At 36.7% G+C, this 23,589-nt stretch overlaps 1 protein-coding gene across 1 annotated transcript in view; it reads left to right on the top strand.

Annotated features, from left to right (window-relative positions):
* Window positions 1–23,589, top strand: part of USH2A (usherin) — a 737,363-nt gene that overhangs the window by 524,181 nt on the left and 189,593 nt on the right. The window contains exons 47-49 of the mRNA XM_078441308.2: window positions 3,803–3,915; window positions 17,206–17,404; window positions 20,880–21,048. Of these exons, the coding sequence (XP_078297434.2) occupies window positions 3,803–3,915; window positions 17,206–17,404; window positions 20,880–21,048 (481 nt within the window). The remainder of the gene's footprint in view (window positions 1–3,802; window positions 3,916–17,205; window positions 17,405–20,879; window positions 21,049–23,589) is intronic.

Genomic DNA, 23,589 nt, shown 5'->3' with positions numbered 1-23,589 from the left:
TATGTGAGAACAGTTATCCTTAAACTTTTTTGCCCTTGAACCTCTTTGATAATCTAATGATGTCAGTGCACCCTGCCCTAGAAAAACACCTATGTGCCTATATGACAAAAGTTAGTGTGCAGTTTCATATTGCATTGACCATCTGAGGCCCAACTCATAAACCTCTTTGAGATCTGCTGATCTTTAAAATAGAAAAAATAGAGAGACAACTAAGGAATCTTCAACAAAGAACTTTCCCCCAAGGAATTGGAACTCATTACACTGCTGGGATATAAAAGATAACAAGGCCAGATGTGGAAATTAATGATAAAAACAGAAAAAGTTTATAGAGAAGGGCTGTAATGTAGTAAATTTTTAATTAATCTATGCTACTTCCAACATTTGTAAGAGCTTTGTAAATAATTTTCAAAAGATATTAAGCATGGAAATTTTCTTTGACCACAGAAACATTCACTGGCTTTGTCTAGTAAGTGCCACCTCTTTCATTTCCCATCCCCTTCTTTCCCTCACCTTGGAAGGGGAAACATACACAGTCATCTGGCTAGAGCCAATGCTTTACCACTCCCCACCCCCCTACCCCCTGCTGCTAGGCCTAGGTTCCTAAGAAAACAAAATAAAAATAAAAGAAGAAAGGTATGCTGATTAGTTTTCATTACATTCCATGATTTCCATGAACTCACCTGAGTCATCTTAGAATGGAACACACACGGACTGATGTTTATGTTCACGGTTCTTAGAGTGAGTCTCTATGTGCATGTACATCATAGAAAATTAGAAAATAAAAACCACATTCAAAATAATTACACATATAGCTTTGTGAACAAGGTTGGCTTAGGAAGGTGACAGAGTATTTGCTGTATTATTCTTTTGAGGGGCGCTAATGGAGAAAGCTGGCTTAGTCCTCAAAAGGCAACTTATTTATTTGGTTTATCAGGACTCAGAATACAACCTAAGGTGAGATCAATAGGGGCTATGCATGCATGCACGTCCTGATCCAGCTTTCTGACTATGTAACGGTTGATGTGTACGTGTTTCAGTCATGTTGTCCTATAAAAGGCTTCACTCATCCCTACTGGTTTGAGTCACTAGTGGCCTGAAAAGAATGCATTTTGATCAGATTTGGGACATCTAACAAAATAAGGAGACAAAATACCAAATTAGAATCTAATATTTTAGTTGTGTTATTAGTGACTAAGATGTTCTTATTCTTGATAAACTATATTTTTGTGAAGCTCTCCACAGTCCAGGGATATTCCACTTGAAATAGTTGTTGCATCACTGGAAATTTGAATAACAGATTACAATGATTTTTGTTCATGATGTCAAAGATGATTTGGGATTTGACTCCATTTAAAATATGCATCCAGGGGTACCTGGGTGGCTTGCCGGGTTAAACGTCTGATTTCAGCTCGGGTCATGATCTCGTAGTTCCTGGGTTCAAGCCCTGAGATGGGCTCTGTGCTGGGAGTGCAGAGCCTGCTTGGGATTCTCTCTTTCCTTCTCTCTCTGCCCTTCCCCCACTCACATACATGTGCATGCTCTCTCTCTCAAAATAAATGAATAAATTTTGAAAATAAATAAGTAAATAAATAAATATACATGTATATACCAGTGTATGTGTATATATATGCATATATGTATAAATATATACGTATAAAAATATTTATATGTGTATGTATATATACGTATATGTATATATACAATATGTTGCACCTAATTGATATGCCTACTACTTTAGGATTAAGGTTCTCTGTGTCAACCCCCTCTGTCAAACATGTATTGATTATAAAGCAGACATATAGATCCAAATATCTACTTTTTTGAATGAGTTATCTTATATATCCCTTCTATATAATTTATATATATATAATATATATAAATACATTAAAAATGTCAATTTTGATTCAATTTTGTTTTTATGTGAATCAGTCAACCTTTATATTTGTGGTTCATTCACATTATGCAATATAGCTATAGCAGCAGAAATATCCCAAAGATGAAACTTGGTCTGTTACCTTAGTAAGTTGAGAAAAATATTGACACATTTCTCCAAAGTCAAAATAAGAGTTTTCTGGAGCCATTTGAATAGAGCTAGTAGCTTAGTTTTGTTTTGTTATAACTTTTTTTTTTTTTAATTTGAGAGAGAGAGAGAGAGAGAGAGAGAGAGAGAGAGAGAGAGAGAATCTTAAGCAGTCTCCAAACTCAGTGTGGAGCCTGGCATGGAGCTCAATCTCATGACCCTGGGATCATGACCTGAGCCAAAATCAAGAGTCAGACTGAGGTGACTGAGCCACCCCAAGTGCCCCAGAATATAGCTAAGTAGTTTGGAACTTAAAGCTATGCTTAGTATTTAGATGATAAGACTAGAATACAGTAAAGCCTGGATTAGATATCTCATATCTAATCAGCTTGATCATATTCCCTGATTTCTCTCACCCCCAATTTGCAAGCTGATGAAAATGGAGTCATGAAGACTCCATAAAATTACTTGTGCCAGTTCCCATTAATATTGAGCACACATTACTTACATAATGAACTGGAGTTGAGTTTTAGTTATAATTATGCACCATATAGTCAAATATTGCCTAATATGTATGAAGTTTTATTGTCATTAATTCTATTGCAGCAATTATATTTTAAGTTCATTTCCCTTTAAATTATTTGGGGTTTCATTGGACATACTCAGAGTGGAGGGCCTTGACAGTGTCCACATCTCTACTAAATATTAGTAGATAGGAAAAATACTATATGGAATACATAAAATACAATATGGCATACATAAAGAACACAACTCAAACAACATCATAAAAATGTGCTTCAACTCCCATTTAGGTGTAAAGTGCCCCATGAATAAAATGACGTAACTACTAAATACAGTAAGAGACACATTTGTCTTTTCTCAATTGCCAGTGGAAATCCAGAGAACTGCTTCACTTAAAAGCTCAGTATTAGTGTTTAAGATGCATCAGTATCCAGCTTCCCCCTTCATTTTTTATGTATTAGCTGCTGAAAGTAAATGAGCATTGGAAAAAGTACAGTTTCTCTTTGGCTTATCCTTTCATTAGAAACAGAATGATGTCACTTTGTGAGTGTTTCACTAGCAATCTTTTGTACATTCATTTGTCTCTCCTCCCACTTGCTGAATGTGTTTCTTTTGCATTACTAATGCTTGATGAACTCGATTTCTAATCTTTAGTTACTCCACCCTCCTCAGTTTTTAGTCAGATTAGGTGGCAGAATTAAAGGGATAAATGATGATTTTCTGCTGTGATTAAGGTAAAAATACAACTGCAGCTGGAACAGATGAGTATAAAGTAGCTCAGCCACATTGAAAGGCTTCTCTAGACCTCATTTTTCTTCCATTGCACATTAACATTTGGGCTATTTGTTCTAAAATGTCAAGACTTCTGCAAGAACTCATCATTACACTACCTGGTTGTAGATCTAGAGAGCAGTATGCAGTGATAACCTACTAAGCTTATATACTGTCACCTAAACATCTTCCATTCCTTACTGTGCCCCAAAGGGATCAATATGTCTGTCTCTTTCTGAAAGATTAGAACCAGAGACTAAACATCACCATTTTCATCACTAAATCAACTGTCCTGAGTTCATTTCTATATCATATTCTGAGTTTGAACCAATGCAATCAAACAACATCAAAAATTAATATTTATAGAACTCTAAGAAGTTATAGAGAACTAATAGGAGAGTCCTATGAAATGAAGGTGGGTGGATTCAAGCCACTGGCAGTGTATATTTTGAAAATAGTTGGATTTATTCTTTTCTAAACTGTTTGTAGGTTGAAGTCTGCACCAAATATGCCTGTGTGAAAAGCAATGGCACCCAAATCACCACTGTGGAGGATACTCCAAGTGACATACCAACACCCACAATTCACGGCATCACTTCAAGGTAAAAATTTTTGCCAGTTAATGTAAAGAGCTGATCAGAGGCACCTGCGTGGCTCAGTCACAAGCCTCTGACTCACCGCTTGTGAGTTCAAGCCCCTCATTGGGCTCTCTGCTGTCAGCGCAGAGCCCCTTTCAGATCTTCTGTTCCCTTTCTCTCTGCCCCTCCCCAGCTTGTGCATAAGCTTATGCATTCTCTGTCTCTCAAAAATAAATAAACTTAAAAAAATAAATAAAAAGCTGATCGTAAGCAATGAACGTTAAAATCAAAGATTTCATCCCAACCATGACAATTTCATTTTAGGAAGTTGCTATAAAAACCTGGGTAAATCAAAATTTTTGTATTATTAGCTATTGATTTTCACTGGTCACATCACCTAATACTTAAGCTTTAATGTCCCCGATTTCCCAGTTTCACTTCCCTTTATTTAGTAACCTGTGAACAAATGCTTAAATGCATGAAAGGGTTTCTGTATTTAAATGTGTCATTAAGTGAATCCTTTTGTAAGGCAAAGAATACAATTTTCATTAGATTAATTACCTTCTAAGTTACTCTCTTTGAAAAAAATTAGATTTACATGTATCAGATTGCCTTAAACCTAGAAAAATCTGTAAAATAAACAGGGGAGATAATCTCTGGATAACCATTACTACTGTTATCAGATTCTTGGTACAATCTCATTATTTTTCTGTGCTCATGTATTGCTGAGAAGTGGCCATAGATTGAAAGTGAGTCTCTTTTCAGTTCAAGTTAACAATAATAATGATAAAAAGATTTAATGTCAAGTATCCCAAGACAAAATTGACATGAAAGTAGTTCATCCCTCTACATCAGTCTGAGGCTAGAGAAAGAAATCTGAGTACTCCCACATCATACTGGGATGATGTTCCAGCTAAATGAATCACCCTTCACTTGTACACATACACACACACACACACACACACACACACACACACACCCCACATACACACTGACCAAAATAATCGATTTGTTATAAAAGATTTCAATTCTGAAGGATCCTTTTGCAACATATTAACATTTCTATGTTTCTTTAAAATCAGTTTAAAAATATCTGTACTGATTTAGGGAACTAAAGATAAAAATAATTAGAAAAAAAAAAACAAGTAATTGGATGCTTAGCTGTTCAGGGCAAAAATCATGCCTTGTCTCCTTGAGTCCATCTTTTATCTAACACATGACAGATATTTATCTAATTTCACATGTGCTAATTAATTGATAATCTTGTCAGCAAATTTTCCCTATCCACAGAATTGCCTACTATGCAAAGGGAAAATAGTCAAATGAAAAAAGTACCAGTAAATACATTTGTGGTTATAATAATATAAGAAGAAAAATTAATTTAAAAAGTATAAGGCATGGTTTTAAATTTTCAAAGTTTCAGTCTACTGTAGAGACACTGCCCTAAACAAATGTTTATAGAATAATGTAAAAAACTCCACAACATAAGTTTATAATATGCAGGAAAAACATAAAGAGAAAAACACTGAACTCTACCCAGGATTATCAGTGAAGGCATCATGGATGATGCAATAATTGAGTTCTGTCTTCAAGAACTCAAGGAAGAATTATATTTAGGTGGGTGGATGTTGTCAGATTTCTCGTTTGTTCTCATCCTCATGACCTAAGCCCAGATGAATGGCATAAAGGAGTATGTCTTAAATTATATATTTATATGTAGCTAAAAATCTGTAGGTTTTATTAGACATTGAACAAATGTCTATATGTGTCTGTACTTCTAGGATACTTTTTTTTATTTTAAAAAGATTCTTACAGATAATAGCAGAGTAATAGTTGTGGTTAAAGATTATTTACATTCAAATGTATAAGTTGATGGCAAAAATATTAATGAAGGCATCATACCACAAGAGGAAGAAAAATGACAGAGCAGACAACAGAAGAGAGATTTCAACACAATTTTGGAAGCAATGTTTGGCAGGGAGAAAAAAATGAGTTAGTGCAGTGGAAAACATTTACAACCAAAGTTTGGTTGGCAGAAGGAGATAATGACACAAAACAAATTAATTTACCCTGCAGAGAACCTCGGTGTCTGAGCACTTACAAGTTTTAAGGTTAGTGAAGAAGAGGAAGATGTAAAGTTCAAAGCTGGAATCATGAGATTAGCTAAAAATCTGAAAAAAAATATGGTTGGAACCTGTAATTAGGGTTCTCCAGAGAAACAGAACCAAAATCTGAAAACCCAGGAAAGCTAGTGGTGTAGACTCTCAAAGTCTCTCTGATTTGAAAGTCAGAGGAGCCAATGGTATAAGTTCCAGTTCAAGTCTAAGAGGAGAAAAAGACTGATTCTTAGCTCAAGTAAGCAGGCAAAGAAAGGGAGGCAATTCTCCCTTCTCCCACCTTTTTGTTGTATTCAGACCCTCAACTGATTGGGTGTCCACCCATTTCAAATGCTAATCTCCTTAGAAACAGCCTCACAGATATACGCTGAAATAATGGTTAGCCAAATATCTGGGCACTTTGTGGCCCAGTCAAGTTGATGCATAAAATTAACCATCCAAAAATTCACGGTGACCTACCTCCATACTATGTATCCTGGTGTCTACTTCTCTTGCTCCATCTAGCATGTTCTACTACCATGAGATCAGAAGTGTATTCTCTGGACAAACTGAACAGAGGCATCTAGGAATTAAGGCTGACTAGGCACAGTGGAAGGCTGGGAGGAGGGGCAAAGCTAAAAATCATAATAAAGTGGAAGACTACAATCAAAATGATGAAACCTTCGTTGTTTTCCCCAGGTCTGTTCTCAAAAGCAAATATTGTGAGAAGAATGTTGAAATTTCCAGATATAATTATGGGCATATCTATTTCTTTTTTAGAACTCTCTGTTTTGCCCCATGTATTTCGATGCTTTATGATGAGATTCATATACATTTAGGATTGCTATGTCTTGGTAAATTGATTCTTTCATCATTGCGTAATATCCCTTTTTTCTGGTAATTTTCTTGTTATAAAGTATACTTTGTCTGATACTAATATAGCCACTTCAGCTTTCTTTTGATTAGTGTAATTGTGAGTGATTTGGGATTGTTTCCTGGACATTTTGAATAGTAGGTTGTGATCATTTGAGTCCCGTTAAAAATTTGAAGGATGAAGTTTTCATTTCCTTCAGCAGGTAATTATCTGGTTACCTTCAGACTGCAAATATTGTCTTGGCTTTATGTGCTCAGGGGCTCCAATGTCGGTTCATTTTTCCAAAGCTTTGCTATGCCGCTTCATGTCTGCCCCATGTATGCACCTTTCAGTGGCTAATCTGGTGTTTGTTTGGAGGGCTATGTAATGGTTCATATCTCAGAGTCTTTGCTGTGACGCTCAGATTGCCTTTGCATGGAAAGCAACCGTGCATGTGCGGTCTAGACTTGAGTAGGGACTTGCGTTGAAGATGACCTAGCTCTCTCTTGTCTGAGATTCCTCCCACATTTTCCAGATCCCTGGTGCTTCCTTTGTGGGATCTTTGGCTAGGAAGATATGGTTTCTCTTGAAATTTTAGCCTCCCAAGATACCTGACATTTTACATAAATGAGGCTGTTTGGTGAGAGCAACAAGATAAGAGAAAGTGGAAGGAAAACAGGGACACCTCCCACACACATGTTTTAGATCACAGGAGCCCCTTTCCCTGGTTCCTCTGGTCAGACAGATGGATTTTTCTTAGGATTTTGGATTCCCATTTGACCAGAACTGCTATAGTGCAGCTCCTTGACCAGAATAATCCTCAGAGCAAGTCTGAGCAAAAAAAGAAAAAACAGAACAGGAATTTCCCCTCACACCCTCTGGCTTGTAAGGCCTTTTTGTACTCTGGCCAGAAAGATGGGGTTTCTCACATAGGTTTTTCTTGTCCAGTGCACAATTCTACACCGGGGCTGCTCTTGGATTAAAGATGGGAGATCAAAGAGGGGAAACAATGAGAAATTCATCCTTTAATTTTTTTTTCCTCTCGTCCTTATCTGCCTCTATTGTTAACTTTTCAGAATCCTCAGGTGGTTGCTTCTTGTAATTTCTGCACACTTTTTAGTGATAATCAGTCAGAGAGAGGCTATAATAGGTTTACTCCATATTGGCCGGCCACAGAAAGTCCCTCTCTACCATGTTTTTTGTTTGTTTGTTTGCTTTTAATTCCAATCCCTTTACCAACTTTATTTCTTTTTTTCTTTCTTTCTTTCCTTCTTTCTTTCTTTCTTTCTTTCTTTCTTTCTTTCTTTCCTTCCTTCCTTCCTTCCTTCCTTCCTGTTTTTTTTGGTCAAAAATCTAAAAATGTCTTGATAGAAATCATTCACCACCAGATATTGGCAAGGGAAATCTTCCCTTTCTAAAAATGATTCATCATAGAAGAGCAACATTTTCCAGAGGCAGGACTCAAATGAGCAGCTGTGGGCTGCCAAATCATTAATCAAAATTATACCAACACACCAAAGTAGTTAGCCTCTTATGTGCATGTTATTGTTTGTGTATTTTATTATATGTCTGGCAATGTATACTTGTTAGTTATATTTTTATTTTGATTCAAAAAAATCTTTTATATTAGCAATGAGCAAAATCAAATGTGAAATTATTCCAGAAAATGTCAGTAGACTGAATTAACTTCTATAGCATTTAAAATAATTTGGTTTCTAATAAGACATTTGTTTCTTAGATTGTTTAGTTTTGGTAAAGTGCAATAGTCTGTAACATTTACCTGTCATGTATTTTAATAACATATACAGATAGTATATCAGACTGTCTGATTATATGCATGGGATGCTTCAACTCGTTTTTGTTTTGGCCTTAACTTATGACTCATGACATCTACAGTACAACCACTCATACATGTTTTTCCCATTACATGTAACCCAAAGACACCATAGCACCCAAATGTGGAAAGAGCACGAGCCCCTGTAGTTCTATAAGCTGCCTCTCCAGAAACAAGCTCTGTTTCTACATCACATTTTCCATACTTGTCATATTATCATCAGCTGCTTCTATATCCCAAAAGAATACTAACTAGTGATCGATAGCCCGGACATGTCTGGCCATGGCCTACATGTGCCCTGGGTAGTTCATTTATTTGCCTTGGTGGATTTGCTAGAGTGGAATTTAATCAATAGTTAATTCATTAATTCTGGTCCTTGAGAATGTAGAGACTACGGTGGATGTAGATAGCTGGCTGGCTCTGGCTTTGACTGAAATATGACAAACACAGTAGCTGACAGCTTCACTTGTATTGGGTTGCCTTTTTAGCTATAAATAGATAAGCAAAAAAAAAAAAAAAAGAACGTCAACAAGAAAGAGATTTTATTAGTTACTGCTAGTATTCCAAAATGCATCATTTCCAGGGGAAAGGGTCAAAGGAAGGCAGAGCGAGAACACAGATCATGTCTTTCATTGTCTTTAATTGGCATCATGGCAGTTTTTTCTGTTCCAAATCAATTCAGGGCTGTATTATTGACGAGGAGTCTGTGGTATAATGTCTTTGTAGCATTCGCAAATAATTGTTGGAAAATTTGCCTGAAGCTACTGAATGATATAAATGATATTTTTACATACCAACTTTTCAGAAACCTTTATGAAATCAGCACAGACTGCGTGTCTTTAAATGAAGGTTACACCACTATCATCATTTATAAATCCCCTTAAATTTTCAAATTACTTAGGTTGGGGTTGAATATGGCAAAAGAGGTTTTAGGTTGTGGAATAAGAATTTTCCTCTTTTTACCTCACTAAATTTGGGGTGAAACTTTGAGGCCTCTATTTTTTTTTTATAGTATGACTTTTTTTGTATTATCAGAGAATCTCTTCTATCCTTAATTTTCCCTCTCTGATATTTTTCAGTGACTGATAGCTTGAGCACTGAAATAATAATTTTATATTTTGTGTGAAAAAAAAATTAGATCATGATTTATTTTATTATTTTCTTAATAGAGAGGATGTTGGGCTGTAGATATAATATGTCACATCAAGTCTTCTTCACCCATATTCTAAACTCCCTCCCTCACCAATATGAACAACAGGAGACACATTTTAATTTGGACTGGAATTCCTGTCAGAGTCTTTTTTTTTTTTTTTAAAGTAGGCCCTATCCCCAACATGGGGCTCAAACTTATGATGCCAACATCAAGAGTTGCATGTTCTACCGGACTGAGCCAGGCAGGTGCCCCTCTGTTAAGAGTCTTTAAAGGAAGACCTCTTGAAAGAGATTGTTTGAAGTATATTTACTACTGTTGTACAGATCCGATCAAGTCTTATAATTCAGGAAGTATCATTTTTAATGGCTAGTGAGTTTTCATTATCAGACACATTGTTTCATTAAAAGACCTTACAGAAGGGGCGCCTGGGTGACTCAGTGGGTTCAGTGTTTGACGTCGGCTCAGGTCATGATCTCATGGTTTGTGGGTTCAAGCCTGGCATGGGAATCTATGCTGACAGCCTGGAGCCTGCTTCAGATTCTGTATCTCCCTCTCTCTCTCTGCCCCTTCCCCACTAACTGTCTGTCTCTCTATCTCAAAAATAACTAAACATTTAAAAAATTCAATTATTAAAAAAAGACTTTACAGAATATCAAGTTTATTCATTTTTTAAGTTAATTTATTTATTTTGAAAGAGAGAGAGAGAAAAAAGAGAGAGAGAGAGCACACTTGTGTGGGTCGCGGCCGGGGGGCAGAGAGAGGAAGAGAGAGAATCCCAAGCAGGCTCCACACTGTCAGCCCAGAGCCCAACTCGGGGCGTGATCTCATGAAACTTGAGATTGTGACCTGAGCTGAAATCAAGAGTCAGCTGCTTAACTAACTGAGCCACCCAGGTTCTCCTCAAGTCTCTTAAGACTCTGCTATCAATACCTCCATTTTCTCACCTCCCTCTCTTCCCAAACTCCTTTAAGTTCTCTACCTCTTGTAGCTCCGGTAGAAGCCAGTCACTGAGGCCGACTGTGCCTCTCAGCAAAATCCCCCTCTTCCTAATTCACTTTGGCCTTTACCACATTGTACCCTGCTCTCTGAACACCCATTTCCTTCTTTTACTGGGTCCATTCCAAATCCTTGTATTAATTGTGAGTCTACCTCTTGTAGCTCTGGTAGAAGCCAGTCACTGAGGCCGACTGTGCCTCTCAGCAAAATCCCCCTCTTCCTAATTCACTTTGGCCTTTACCACATTGTACCCTGCTCTCTGAACACCCATTTCCTTCTTTTACTGGGTCCATTCCAAATCCTTGTATTAATTGTGAGACTGAGCAGAAAGACTCTCCCTCCTCATCAGGTAGTTCAAACATCACACTTTTAGTCATTCTGATGTCTCAAAAATTGCTGACCCTGTTTTTCCCCCAAACTCTAGTCTCATCTATGCAGTTGCCTATTGATTTTCTGTAGTAGTATCTGCTACCTCAAGCCTCAGCGGTACATTCTCCTCTAACTCATCATCTTTTCCAGCATTCATTTTCACAGATGCACCACCACCTGCATATTATCACTGACATCTATCTTTGAATTTTTTTAATCCCCTGAGTTTGCTCAATCTTCCTATATGTGTCTCTCTTCTTCATTTCCACCACCACCACCACCCTGGTTCATCATTTAAGTTTATGTAACCTGTTTCTGCAGGGGTCTTAATTCAATGAGATACAAAGAAGAAAAGGCTTTGCATTTTGCCCACTGCTTGCTGCCTTATACATAATCCTTTGGCTGTCCTCTCTTCGACTCTTGAAAGCCTCTCAGAAACATCTTATGGCTTTTGAATTATTTTTAGTTATGAGTCTCACTTTGGTAATTGAGATTCATGATCAACTATTAAAAAGTCTTTTCTGTCTCTAGCAAATTATTAAGCCCAAGTCTGGTTCAAAGATTCTACCATTTCACAGACTCAGGCCTGATCATAGCTTGTCTGTTCCCTTCTCCTTGCTCTTTCCCTCCTATCCCCCTTGATCCAGTGTGTCTCCTCTCAATGTTATTGTTTCACTGCCATCACTGGGCAACCCTCAAAGCCCTCTGCATATCAGGTGGCACTTTTCCTGGAGAGTTGTATTTCCCTTGAGAGGCCCCAAGAGGATCTCCACATAGTCAATTTCCCTGACACGAGTGCTGCCCTCTATAGCTGATCTCTTGTGGTCCCAACAGAGTAGGGCATCCCAAGGACTCCCAAGGACTCTTCTTGCTGGAGTCTCCTCTTCCTAGAAGGCTGCCATCATGAACAGTATACCCTCAAGCTGGCTCAAGCCTAGTCATCTCGCAAGGCATCTCCTGGTTCTGGCGAAGCTCATTGATCCGTGCCATGAGGCACTCTTTATTCTACCTTTTTGTTGCAGCTACTTTGGACAATACCTAGCCATCAGGATTCTCTCATGGAGAGTCAAGCACCTTTTCTCTGCTTGTATAGACTGTCAAGATCAATGTCAAGCTCTCCCCAAACTCCTTACTATCCTCCAAGGACAGCAGCAGACTGAGTTTAGACATTTCTATAACTCAGTGAGTACCAAACATGAGAAACAAGTGCTTCCAATTTCTCTGCCTCCAGTTTCTCTAAGTGACATATTTAGAATGCCTTCCTCAGTCCTACCCTAGGTATGTTAGCAGGGGTTAGGGCGTGTGTTTGATGCCACTCTTCACTATGTAAATAACTCCTCTTTCACTCTGTGCCTCAAAACTTCCGATGGCTTTCCAACACACTCAAAAACAAATCCAGTTGTTTCTGTGTTGTAGAAAATCCTACATCATCAGCAAACACCCATGCCACCCTCCTTATACCCATAGGACCTCATTTTCCCACATTCTATCTTGTGTGCAGTCCAATCCAGCCCTATTAGATTCACTGGCCCTTCAGCATGCCAAGCACATGGTTGCCTCTCAGCTTTTCCCTCCACCTAGAAACCCCTCCGGGTTTGATTCGCCTCTTCTGCCGAATTTCTGCATAGAAGAACCAGTCCTTCCTAGACCACCAACCTGACGTATGATACACTTAGGTGTTTCTTTACTGTCCCTCTTCTCCCAGAAAAAATGTAAGTTTTATGAAAAAAGGGGGCTTTAGCTGTCTTGTTCGCTGATAAGTAAAGAACAGGGCTGGCATACAGGAGGTACTTAAGAAATACTCACTAAATTTCCTACTTTCTAAAACTCTCCTAGATTTCTGTTTATTTTTGGTTGTTTTGGGTGGCAGGTCAATGTTAAAGAGTTTTAACCTTGGGATTCAACAGAATCTTTCTGTTCCCTTTGGAAGTGAAATACTTACCATGTTTAAAAGGAGGAACTCATTACCTGTCATCCTCAGTTTGGGGCTGTAGTTCAAATCCCCATACAAGAGCGGAACCCCATTCAACAATCTTTTGCACTTGAGTTACTAATGTAGCTCACAGACCTTTCTCTCTAGCCCTGGTCTCTTCCACTCTAGCATGTCAGGGTGTTAGTTCTAATAAGGCTTTGTAGTCTAGGAGTGACAACAGTGCACAATCATACTATTTCACTGTCAAACTCAGCACGGTGTTTGAGGGAGTCCATCAACTTTTTTCTTTTATTCAAATTTACCCTCCTCTTTTGCTGGACGTAGCTTATTCACTCATCAAGTTGGTCACATTACTCTTCCATACACACTGAGGCTGATTCCCACCCTTTACATTTGCTTATGTTGATTTTCCTGCACAGAATCTTCCCTTCCTCATTTACCAATTCAAGTCCAAATCTATCTGTTCCATGATACCCTCATTGTTTAGTCTAGAACAGAGGACTTTTGCTTATGTGTTTTTATAATATCTGTAGCCTAAACACATTTAAATACTTGACTTAAATTGCCATATAGCATTTACATGCTTTGTGTTTGCATGTTTTGTATTCCCTATTATTCAAGGACACAGGTTTTGTCTTTTGATTTTTCACCTATTACAAGTTATGCTAAACATTCTAATAGATAAATATTCAATGACTTGATTTGAGAGCTGAGAGTTAATATTTTCATCATGCAACATTTATTTAGTCCTCTATTAAAAGTTACTTGATCATTTATGATAGCCATAATCTGGAATACAATTGAAGAACTTGAATGTTACATAAATAATTGACCAAAATGACCAAGTTGAGTAGGAAAAAAAAGGGTCTACATAAACATGATCAAGGAATCCAGAACTGTTTAATTTATAGCAATTTAAATTGATATCTTAAGGTATATGAAGATTTTTTTCCTTTAGCTTAAACAAGAACATTTTGACCAAATGGTAATAATAGAATAAAATGTTGAAGAATACCAGTGGGAACCCTAATTCTTCATAAAATTTTGTCTGACCTGTAACATTTTAATATTCACCTGTATCAAGGCAGGTGATAAAGAAATGATTTTCCCATACTCCTTTCTATCCTCAATATTAGTTTATACTTCTTGAAGTAAGGACTGAAAATGATGATCATTGTGGTGGTGACTACAGTGGTAGATAATACTAACAGAGATAGAATAGTAAATCTACTAACAGGGTGACATAATTAAAGGAAATAACTCCAACTGAAATATCTGAATAATCAATGAATCCATGTATCAAAATGTGTGTAGATATAGTAGTTTTCATCAGAAACTTTATTAAGGTAGCTTAAATCATAGTCCTTACGTTCTGGGAGTTAAATAAAATCTAATCATGACTTTATGAACAAATCTGCAAAATATTTCATTCAAGGATTCACTGTTGGTTTACTTTTCTGTGTGAGCATGCAACCTTTACTAATCTATACCAAAAAGCTTCAGCTTGTTTCCCCAATATTTAACATTCATTCCTATGGTATAAGAACGTTTCTTCTATTTTTGCTCTTAAACATCAAAGGAATGAGACCACCAATTCCGTTTATAATGGTGCATGTTTCTCAGAGATGTCTTTCATTTGAAATCAGCAACCAAAAGGTTTTTCAGTGTCACTCTCCTTGGTTCTAATGAGAGATGTATAGGTGTTAAACTCGCTACTCTTCTTTGATCATTTACCTTCGTGCCTCAGACTCAGATCCTCAAGAGCAAAACTGTTCATGTTATCGCTAAAAATATAAGCAGTCTCACTTCACAGTCTTGCTCTGCTAGAAAGAAAAGTTACAATGGTGTGGTATTCTGCATGGTGTTTTCTAGACTTTCCTAGTTCATCAGCTTTTGTGGAAAAGCCAGACCTTTGAATGTCACTTAAATGTAGTCTTTCCTGTAGTTGATTATGCAGTGAATACAAAAGAGGTATCTGGAAAATGTGGAATTAATTTTAAGAGTTGGACAAAGACCTTAGAATAATAATGGTGACTACAGAAGTCACCTATGAAACTGCTCTCTTGTAGGTGACATTAATTTCCTATCTACAGAGTCTTATTAGTGAATGTGTTATGTTTGTACCCCTAAGAAAATGAAATAATAATTTTCTTTTTTTTTAGCAGTCTATTAAAATGTCAAGGTTTATCTTGACTGCTGCTTTTTAATGTAAATGTTTGGTCTTAATTGAATTCCTAATACATGATGTCACTTGGAATTCTGATAGGGTCCAGTAATTTTGCCTGTAAAGATATATTTCCTCTTAAAATGAAAGGTATAACAAAAATACCATTTAGCACAATGGCAGAAAAGTGGTCACATGAGTTATTGTGAGATTTTTATTGGGAGAGTTTAAAGTATAGGGACTAAGCTTATATGTGCTTGCTCTCCTTCGAAGTACCTACTGGAGTGTTCTGTATAAAAATGCCCTATAACTATTTGTCATTTGGTTAGTTGCTGTAGTTGGAAATTCTGGAATTATAAAAATAGAATTAATCTTGCATGTCAGAGTTCCACCCCTTTTTCTGAAAACAATGAGAATAAAAATAATTATTATTTTGCATTACCTAGTGTTTTGCAAATAGTAGGCTTCCCTTGCCATGCTAAATTGCAAGAATATGTCATATCCAAATCTCTGGGGCTTTATTAAAAACTTTAACTATTCTGCTTATAGAGCTTATTTAAAAAACACTAAAGATAGTACGGCTATGTCATTTAGGTTGTATTATTCTGGCAAGTAGTCCTAAGTGCAGAATTAAAGTTCTATAGCATTAACCTGAGAGTAAATCATTTTATTCAGGGCTGATTCCTACTGGAAAGCTTGATGTTCTGATTTCATTCATTTCAACAAATGAAATATTAATAGATCATTGAAAGTGCAATAAAGTTTTAGTCAGATATTATGCCCTCATTGCATACCAACCCCTCCCTGAAAAGTATACCCATACTTAGAATGAAATTGTTGCTCAATTTTTAAGAATCACACATCTCCTAGAATATTATAATGTAAAGATATTTGTTGTGGAAACTTCCAATTCCTATGTTTCCTTACCACAAAACATGTCTGACTGTAACATTAGAAGAATTACTAGAGAAACAAGTCTGTTTATAGAAGTTAAAATTAAGGTATATCAAAGTACAGTGAATTGAGAGGAATTTTATCATTTATCATTTGATAAAATTTATAAGTTGTATTTATAAGTAAATTTACCAATTATTTTTAATAATAGATAAGTTTATCTATTGATAACAAGACTTTATCGATATGGGCAGTTATTTTGGCTATGTGTAACAAAACACCCAACAACAGAAGTTTAAGTAAATAGTTGTACAGATTGTACATTATTGCTGGCATTGGTTCAGCTTACCCAAATAACATGGTGGCCTTTTTGTGATGATTTTGATCTTTCTCAAGTGGCTGCAAGATCATTACTGAAGTTCCAGACATCGTGTTTAGCGGAAAGGAAGAGAAAGGGGAAAAGTAGTGGCTGTGCCAAGAAAGCTGAAATTGCCTCGGAACCTTCCGAGGCTTCCACTGTGGTTTTATAGTTGCATATCATTGGGCAACTATGTGACACATCGCTAGTCTGGGCTGGCAAAGGAGAAGGTGATTTCAAGTAGAGATTAGGTCTGCCACCTGTTCTAATTTCCACGCTACTTACCAAGTCTTATTACTTGTGGCTTAATTTTACTTATGAAACCAACATTTTCTGTTGATTTTCCTGATTAGCCAAAACAATGGTACTTTCTTCTGGTCTCCAAAATTTAAAGTGGGAGATCACTGGACTCTTGCCATTTGTCATCCTCCCAAAAGCTTACTTAGTTTTCATTGATTCTCCAAACATATTATCTGGTAGTAACATATATGAGCATATTATACATTAGTATATAACTTCTTTGGCTTCAGCTTTTTAATTAAGAAGTTGTTGACAAAATGGACCTTTTGACCAATCTGGAAGATTAATTGAGAGTACATGAGGCCGATGGCAGCAATGTTAAATGTGGTCTTTTCAGAGTTATTGATTATTCTATCCATTGCAGATCCCTTCAAGTTGATTGGATGTCTCCAGGGAAGCCAAATGGCATCATTCTCGGATATGATCTCTTACGTAAAACATGGCATTCATGCCCTAAAACCCGGAAGTTAATGAAGGACCACAGTAGTGATCTCTGCAAGGCAGTGAAGTGTCAAAAACCGAAAGCTATCTGTGGACACAAGTGTTATTCTCCTGAAGCTAAGGTATATCTTTTCAAATGAGTCACTGAAATATGATTTTCTCACTAAACACTCCAGGTGAAATCACTTGCTTCTTAAACCATGGTTTGTCACGATCAATTTTTCCACTAGTCTATCAGGAAGACCCCGTGGAAAAGAAAGGATGCTTATAAAAACCCTGTCATCCTCATGAGCATCTTAGCCTTCTCGTTTTTCATCATCTTCCCAGGAAATATTAGTTTATCGAAATGGTAAGGAACTCCCGACTTTGTATTTGATTGAATGACTTGAATTTTCTTTACAACAAATCCATTCAGCTACAAGTGGGTGTTTGTTTACCTGACACTGATGAGTAACTGTGAACAGGACCTTCCATGGTTTGTCAGAAATATTTTAAAATTATGGCCATTTGCAGATTAATGTTCATATTAGTTGCAGTTTAGGGATCAGATCAATAATACAGCCAGACAGAGGAGTTTGTAAATGGGTTTTATTGACAAACGATGCAGAAAATCCTTAGTTTGAAGGTAGGATTTCATATAATGAAATAATGTTCCTATTTGTCAACAACAACATCACACATTTAATGACTAAAGCTGTTGCTAAATTCAAAAGATTCACTGCAGAAAGACACAGTAATTAAGAAAGTGAGTTGTTGAAGCAATATGGATCAAAATACAAATTACTACAGCTGACACTGGCCAAGCAGTAGTTATCATCTAAGAAATGTTATAAAACTAACAGTTACTAACTACACTTTTTTTTTTGACACTTAGGCTCCAGAATTGTCATTATGACTTGGTTTTACATTACTTTAGGCCATTAAATGTACACTATCTGAGGAACATACATTCATAAAATAAAATAAAATTTAGTATTTCTGAAGGGAAAAATGCTGGAATAAATTTGCCTATTAAAAATGTTCTCTAGGAGAAAGAAAGAAATCTTTGATGCATTAAGCAAAGGCTTATTATTTTAAGGATTAAGGACACACACAGATATTGACAGTAAAAGAGTAAAGGAAGTCAATTAAAATCTCAAGAGAAAGCAATTGTTTGTAAATTTCTGCTTAGAGTTCACTATGAATATGTATTTCTTGAGTGAGAGGTTGGAGAGAGATAGAAAGGAGACTAAGAATTTTTTTGGCTAAATCACTTCAAATACCAGGAGGACTTAAATACGCATACAAACTTTACCATGTATTCAAACCCTGGTGAACATCAGACCCTGGAGGGCTTGTTAAAACACAGATAGCAGGTCCCAGCCCCAGAAGTTCTGATTCAGGAAATCTTGGGCGGGGCATGAAAATTTGCATTTCTAACATGTTCCCAGCTGATGCCTCTGGTAGCCATACTAAACAGCCAGGATCTGTTCCAGGAACCATATTTTGAGAATCACTAGATTACAGACTTGCTCTGGGAAACCATAAGATAAGCAAAAGTCTCTTCAAATATTAGGTACACATTTATCAGCTCAACTTAATAAAATTTCCATATAGGTTTCCTGAGGCAGCTAACTTGAAGACTGAATTAATAGATTAAGAAATATTCTCTTTATATGGAGGCCTCCCAAGAGAAACGATTGCTTAAAATTTCATTTTGGGGAACCACCAATGATCTAAACCTAAGGGGGTTAGAAAAAGGGCATAAATTTCATGTGTCTAAAGGAGCTTGAGAATGGCAATGGAATTGAAAGAGCCAATTCTAAGGGGCCATCATCACTTAATAAACATTTCATGATGGGGCGCCTGGGTGGCTCAGTTGGTTGAGCGTCCGACTTCAGCTCAGGTCATGATTTCACGGTCTGTGAGTTCAAGCCCGCATTGGGCTCTGTGCTGACAGCTCAGAGCCTGGAGCCTGCTTCCGATTCTATGTCTCCCCCTCTCTCTGCCCCTCCCCTGTTCATGCTCTGTCTCTCTCTGTCTCAAAAATAAATAAAAACATTTAAAAAAATTTAAATAAACATTTCAGTGAAAGTTTCACAAGAAAATGTAAGTACTAGACAAGCCTGCTAAAAGAAAAGGCTGGATGAGCTTAAGTATCTAGAAACACACTCTATGTGAATTGGACTTTAACAAATACTTTGAGACCGTATAACAAAGGACAAGATTTTAGGTCCCTGTCAAAAAATAAGAGGAAGGCATGTGTTGTTTTACCCTGAAAGCAAAAATGACCACCATCCTTAAATCTCAAAGAAACACATAAAAAAATTTTGCTTAAGTCTTAAAGATGGGGCATGATTTCAAAATTCACCTTTCATACAGGGTATGACATCAAAGAGAAGAATCACCCGGTGTATCTTTGGCATTAGACTAATTTTGAATCCTCATTGCTAATAACTAAATACAGAAAAAGAAATTCATTACAGTTGGTTTAGTATCGCTACCTGACAAACCACAGGGTAGACTTTGATTTTTAACGGCCCTGTTTCTTTGATCTTTGATGATTTTTGAAGAATGAACGAAATCCCAAGCTAGTGGCCCTTATGAAGACTTAGAGAGTCCACAGTCTACTGCCTCATAGTTAGCTTGAATCATATGTGGGTGCAAGCTAGAAATAGCAATGTGCAAAATGGAAAAAGAGAAACACCTCTTAAATAGTGGTTGCCGTTGTCTGCCACAGGAAGCTTCTATCTAATTAATGTGACTTATGCCAAGTGTAGGTTCTGAGGCTACATTTCAGCAATTATTTAGCATTTGATTTGTTATATATACGGAGTGTCAGTCTCTCAGACCTCAAGTGAGCATGCAAATAATTATTTGATTGTTCAAGCACGTAATTTCTTCTACAGCTCCTGGAAAAAAAACACACATTATTGAAAGGGCTTTTCAAAATTAATTTCCATATAATTTTTTTAATGTGGTGGCCTATATATATATATATATATATATACATATATATATGTGTGTGTGTGTGTATATATATATATATACATATACACACATATGTATACACACACACACACACATATATATATATACACATATACATATATATAAATGTTAGACTATTGAGACTTCCTTGTCTGAAGATTGGGTTCATAAATAAGTGATCATCTAAATTATAAGGATAATACTACTTATTAAAAGGAAAAGAAAGATCAGTGAGAGACAGGTTTCCATAAATGTGTTTTCAAATTAAACAGTCATTAAAATAAAAACATATATATGAAGGTAATTGTTCATTTACAATTCTAAATCTTCTTTACATTGGGAGCACTGACATTCAAAGGATAATTCGTATGTATAGAGTGTGATAATATAATAGAGCACAAAGCATGTTTAAAGTCTTAAAAAGTTACATGGTATCAGATAGCATTTATAGAATTGAAATGATGCTGGAGAAATGCATTTTTCAAACTTCTGAATTTTTATCAATACTGTACTACATTTGGTCTCAGGTCAAGGCCTATTAGAACATAATTGTATCACGTGAGATAGGATGGGGTATAGTACTTTGAATTGCGCTCATATTTCTTTAATCCCAATTCCCGACTTCAGGTTTGTTGTAATGGAGTCCTCCATGACCCCCAGCCTGGGCACCACTGTTGTGAAGAGAAGTATATCCCATTCGTTTTGAATTCAACTGGGGTTTGCTGTGGTGGCCGAATACGAGAGGCTCAACCCAATCATCACTGCTGCTCTGGGTATTATATCAGAATTCTACCAGGTGAGAATCATTTCCGGGTGTGCTCAGCGTCAGGGGGCAAGACTTCCTCTCCTCTTCAAGGTCCCTCTAGCTGCGTTAAAATCACATTGACACGAGGCAGATTAACAGGAGAAAATCCAATTTAATGCCATATGTACGAGGAATCTGCACAGACGTGGAAATTCCAATGGCAGCCAGGCAAAATGAAGTATACACGTCATTCTGAACTAAGGGTAAGGGTGTAGGGCTCTGAGACATCAGAGGAAAGGAATGCACTTCACAGGGCAGTAGAAAGAAGAGTAGATGTTTGGTAATTAGATGTTTGCCCTGCTGTATAGATGGGTCATTCAGATGAAATTTATCTCTGCTAATAACCCTTATTCTGGGAAAGACCCCCAATTTAGATTATTCTATGTAGTTAAGAGAGGGACAAAAGTTTCTCTTCAGCCTGCAAAGTCTCAGTTGCCTTCAACTCAAAATAATCTTCGCTCCAGTGTGGCTCATTTTGGGGAGGCTGCCCTTGGCCCCTACATCGGTAATCTGGGAAGCTGAAAAAGCCAACACATGACTCATGCCAGCCAACTACTTCAAGCACCTAAACAACAAAAATTCAATGACTAACACATAGCCAATGGCCTGCTTTAAATATAATTTCTTCCCTCAGCTTTGTTGAAATTTAAGCAAGACTAGGTACAAAAAAGAGAGGGAATACAAGGGACTTACAGTATCTACTACATAAGGAAATATATCCAGACCTGGATAACTCTCTTTATTTTGTGACTTTATTTCAATCATGTGGCTAAAAATTTTCACCATAAATTCTATGACTTTCTAAGTGTTCCACTGCATGAAGCCATTCTTCATGTCTTCCATTTCTATTCTGGACTATGTATTTTTCCCGGATGTATCAGAAACCCAAATTCTGAGACTAGTCCACTATCAGGCTAGGTAGGGCAAAAAGAGGGTTGCAACAAAGAATAGCAAACAGGGATCTTTCCCTCCCCACCCTATTTTTTTTTTATTTCTATCAGCTGACTGAATAAACCATTGTCCAACTTTCAACTACACAATGTCCAGTGAATGCAATTGAGAATAAAGACAATAACCATTGGTATTTATAAAACACAAAGTCTCTGGTAGGTTCTGTATTTAAAGGTTTTACTTATGATACCTTATATACTTTTCACAACTAGGAGATTGGCATTTTCTCTAAAGTTTACAAATAAGGAAACGAGTTCCGAAAGGGTCAATGACATAGCCAAATTCACATAGCTGGGGGTGGACACGTTTCAGTGTGTCTTTCCAAAATCCATGCTCTACTCTACTTACTCTTTTTGGGTGGGTGGGGGAGGGAGGGTGGAAATCTGTTATTTACTTTATTACTTTTTTTTTCCAGGTTTTTACTTAAATACCCGTTAGTTAACATACAGTACAATGTTAGTTTACATAAAACACCCAGTGCTCAACACGAAAAGTGCCCTCCTTAATACCCATCACCTATTTAATCCACCCCCCCCACCCACCTCCTCTCCAGCAACCCTCAGTTTACGCTCTATAATTAAGAGTTTGTGCACGCCAATGTTTACAGCAGTATTAACAATAGCCAAATTATGCAAAGAGCCCAAATGCCCATGGACTGATGAATAGATAAAGAAGATGTGGTATATACAATAGAATATTACTCAGCCATAAAAATGAATGAGATCTTGCCATTTGCAACAACGTGGATGGAGCTAGAGAGTATTATACTAACTGAAATAAGTCAGTCAGAGAAAGACAAATACCATCTCATTTCACTCATATGTGGAATCAAAGAAACAAAACAAATGAATATGGGGGAAAAAGAGGCAAAATAGTTACTATTACATAACAAACATATGTTAATATGTATTAACATAGTTTTTAAAATGACTATTCCAGACTTCTAAATATCTTCACTATCGTCACTGGCAGTTAGTGTTTATCCTGGAAAAGCCATTGACAATACAGATTTTTTTTCCTACCACCTAAGTTTAATGCCTACGTCTTTAGAAGCACAGAAAATGGATATGAGGCAAAGAGAAGAAAGTTAAGTGTTCAGATGCCCAGGAAAAGCTGAATGCTTTGAGATATCTAGTTTAACATGAAATTTATGCCAAACATCTACTTAATTCAGGTATTTTACCTTGTGTTTGGCATAAATACATTTACCCAGCATAAGTAAAAGGAGAAATTGTCTTATCCAGCATCTCTTTGGCAAAACACTGGAGCAAAAAGGAAAGGTGAGGTAATTAAATACCATGCAAGTTTATTCAAAGCAGAGAATCTCTACTCTTCTTAATTTTTCCTTAATATCAATAGAAAAATCTGTCTTTACAACCATACCGTTATATCTTATTCTCTTGCAAAAATACTTGCATAATTGAATAACTCTTAATCAACTAGATCTTCCAAGTAAGAAAACACAATGGTGACGAAAATAAGGATTTTGTAGAAAACGGTTAACTTCTTTATACTGGAAATCATAGCGTTAGCAACTAATCAAACTCTACCAAATGTGTTACTCTCTCAAAATAGTTTGCA

This window comes from Panthera onca, chromosome F1 (genome assembly GCF_046562875.1).
Source record: "Panthera onca isolate mPanOnc1 chromosome F1, mPanOnc1 haplotype 2, whole genome shotgun sequence".
Classification (NCBI taxonomy): Eukaryota; Metazoa; Chordata; class Mammalia; order Carnivora; family Felidae; genus Panthera; species Panthera onca.
Note: the sequence above shows the minus strand (reverse complement) of the source record. Positions and strands in the feature narration are given on the sequence as shown.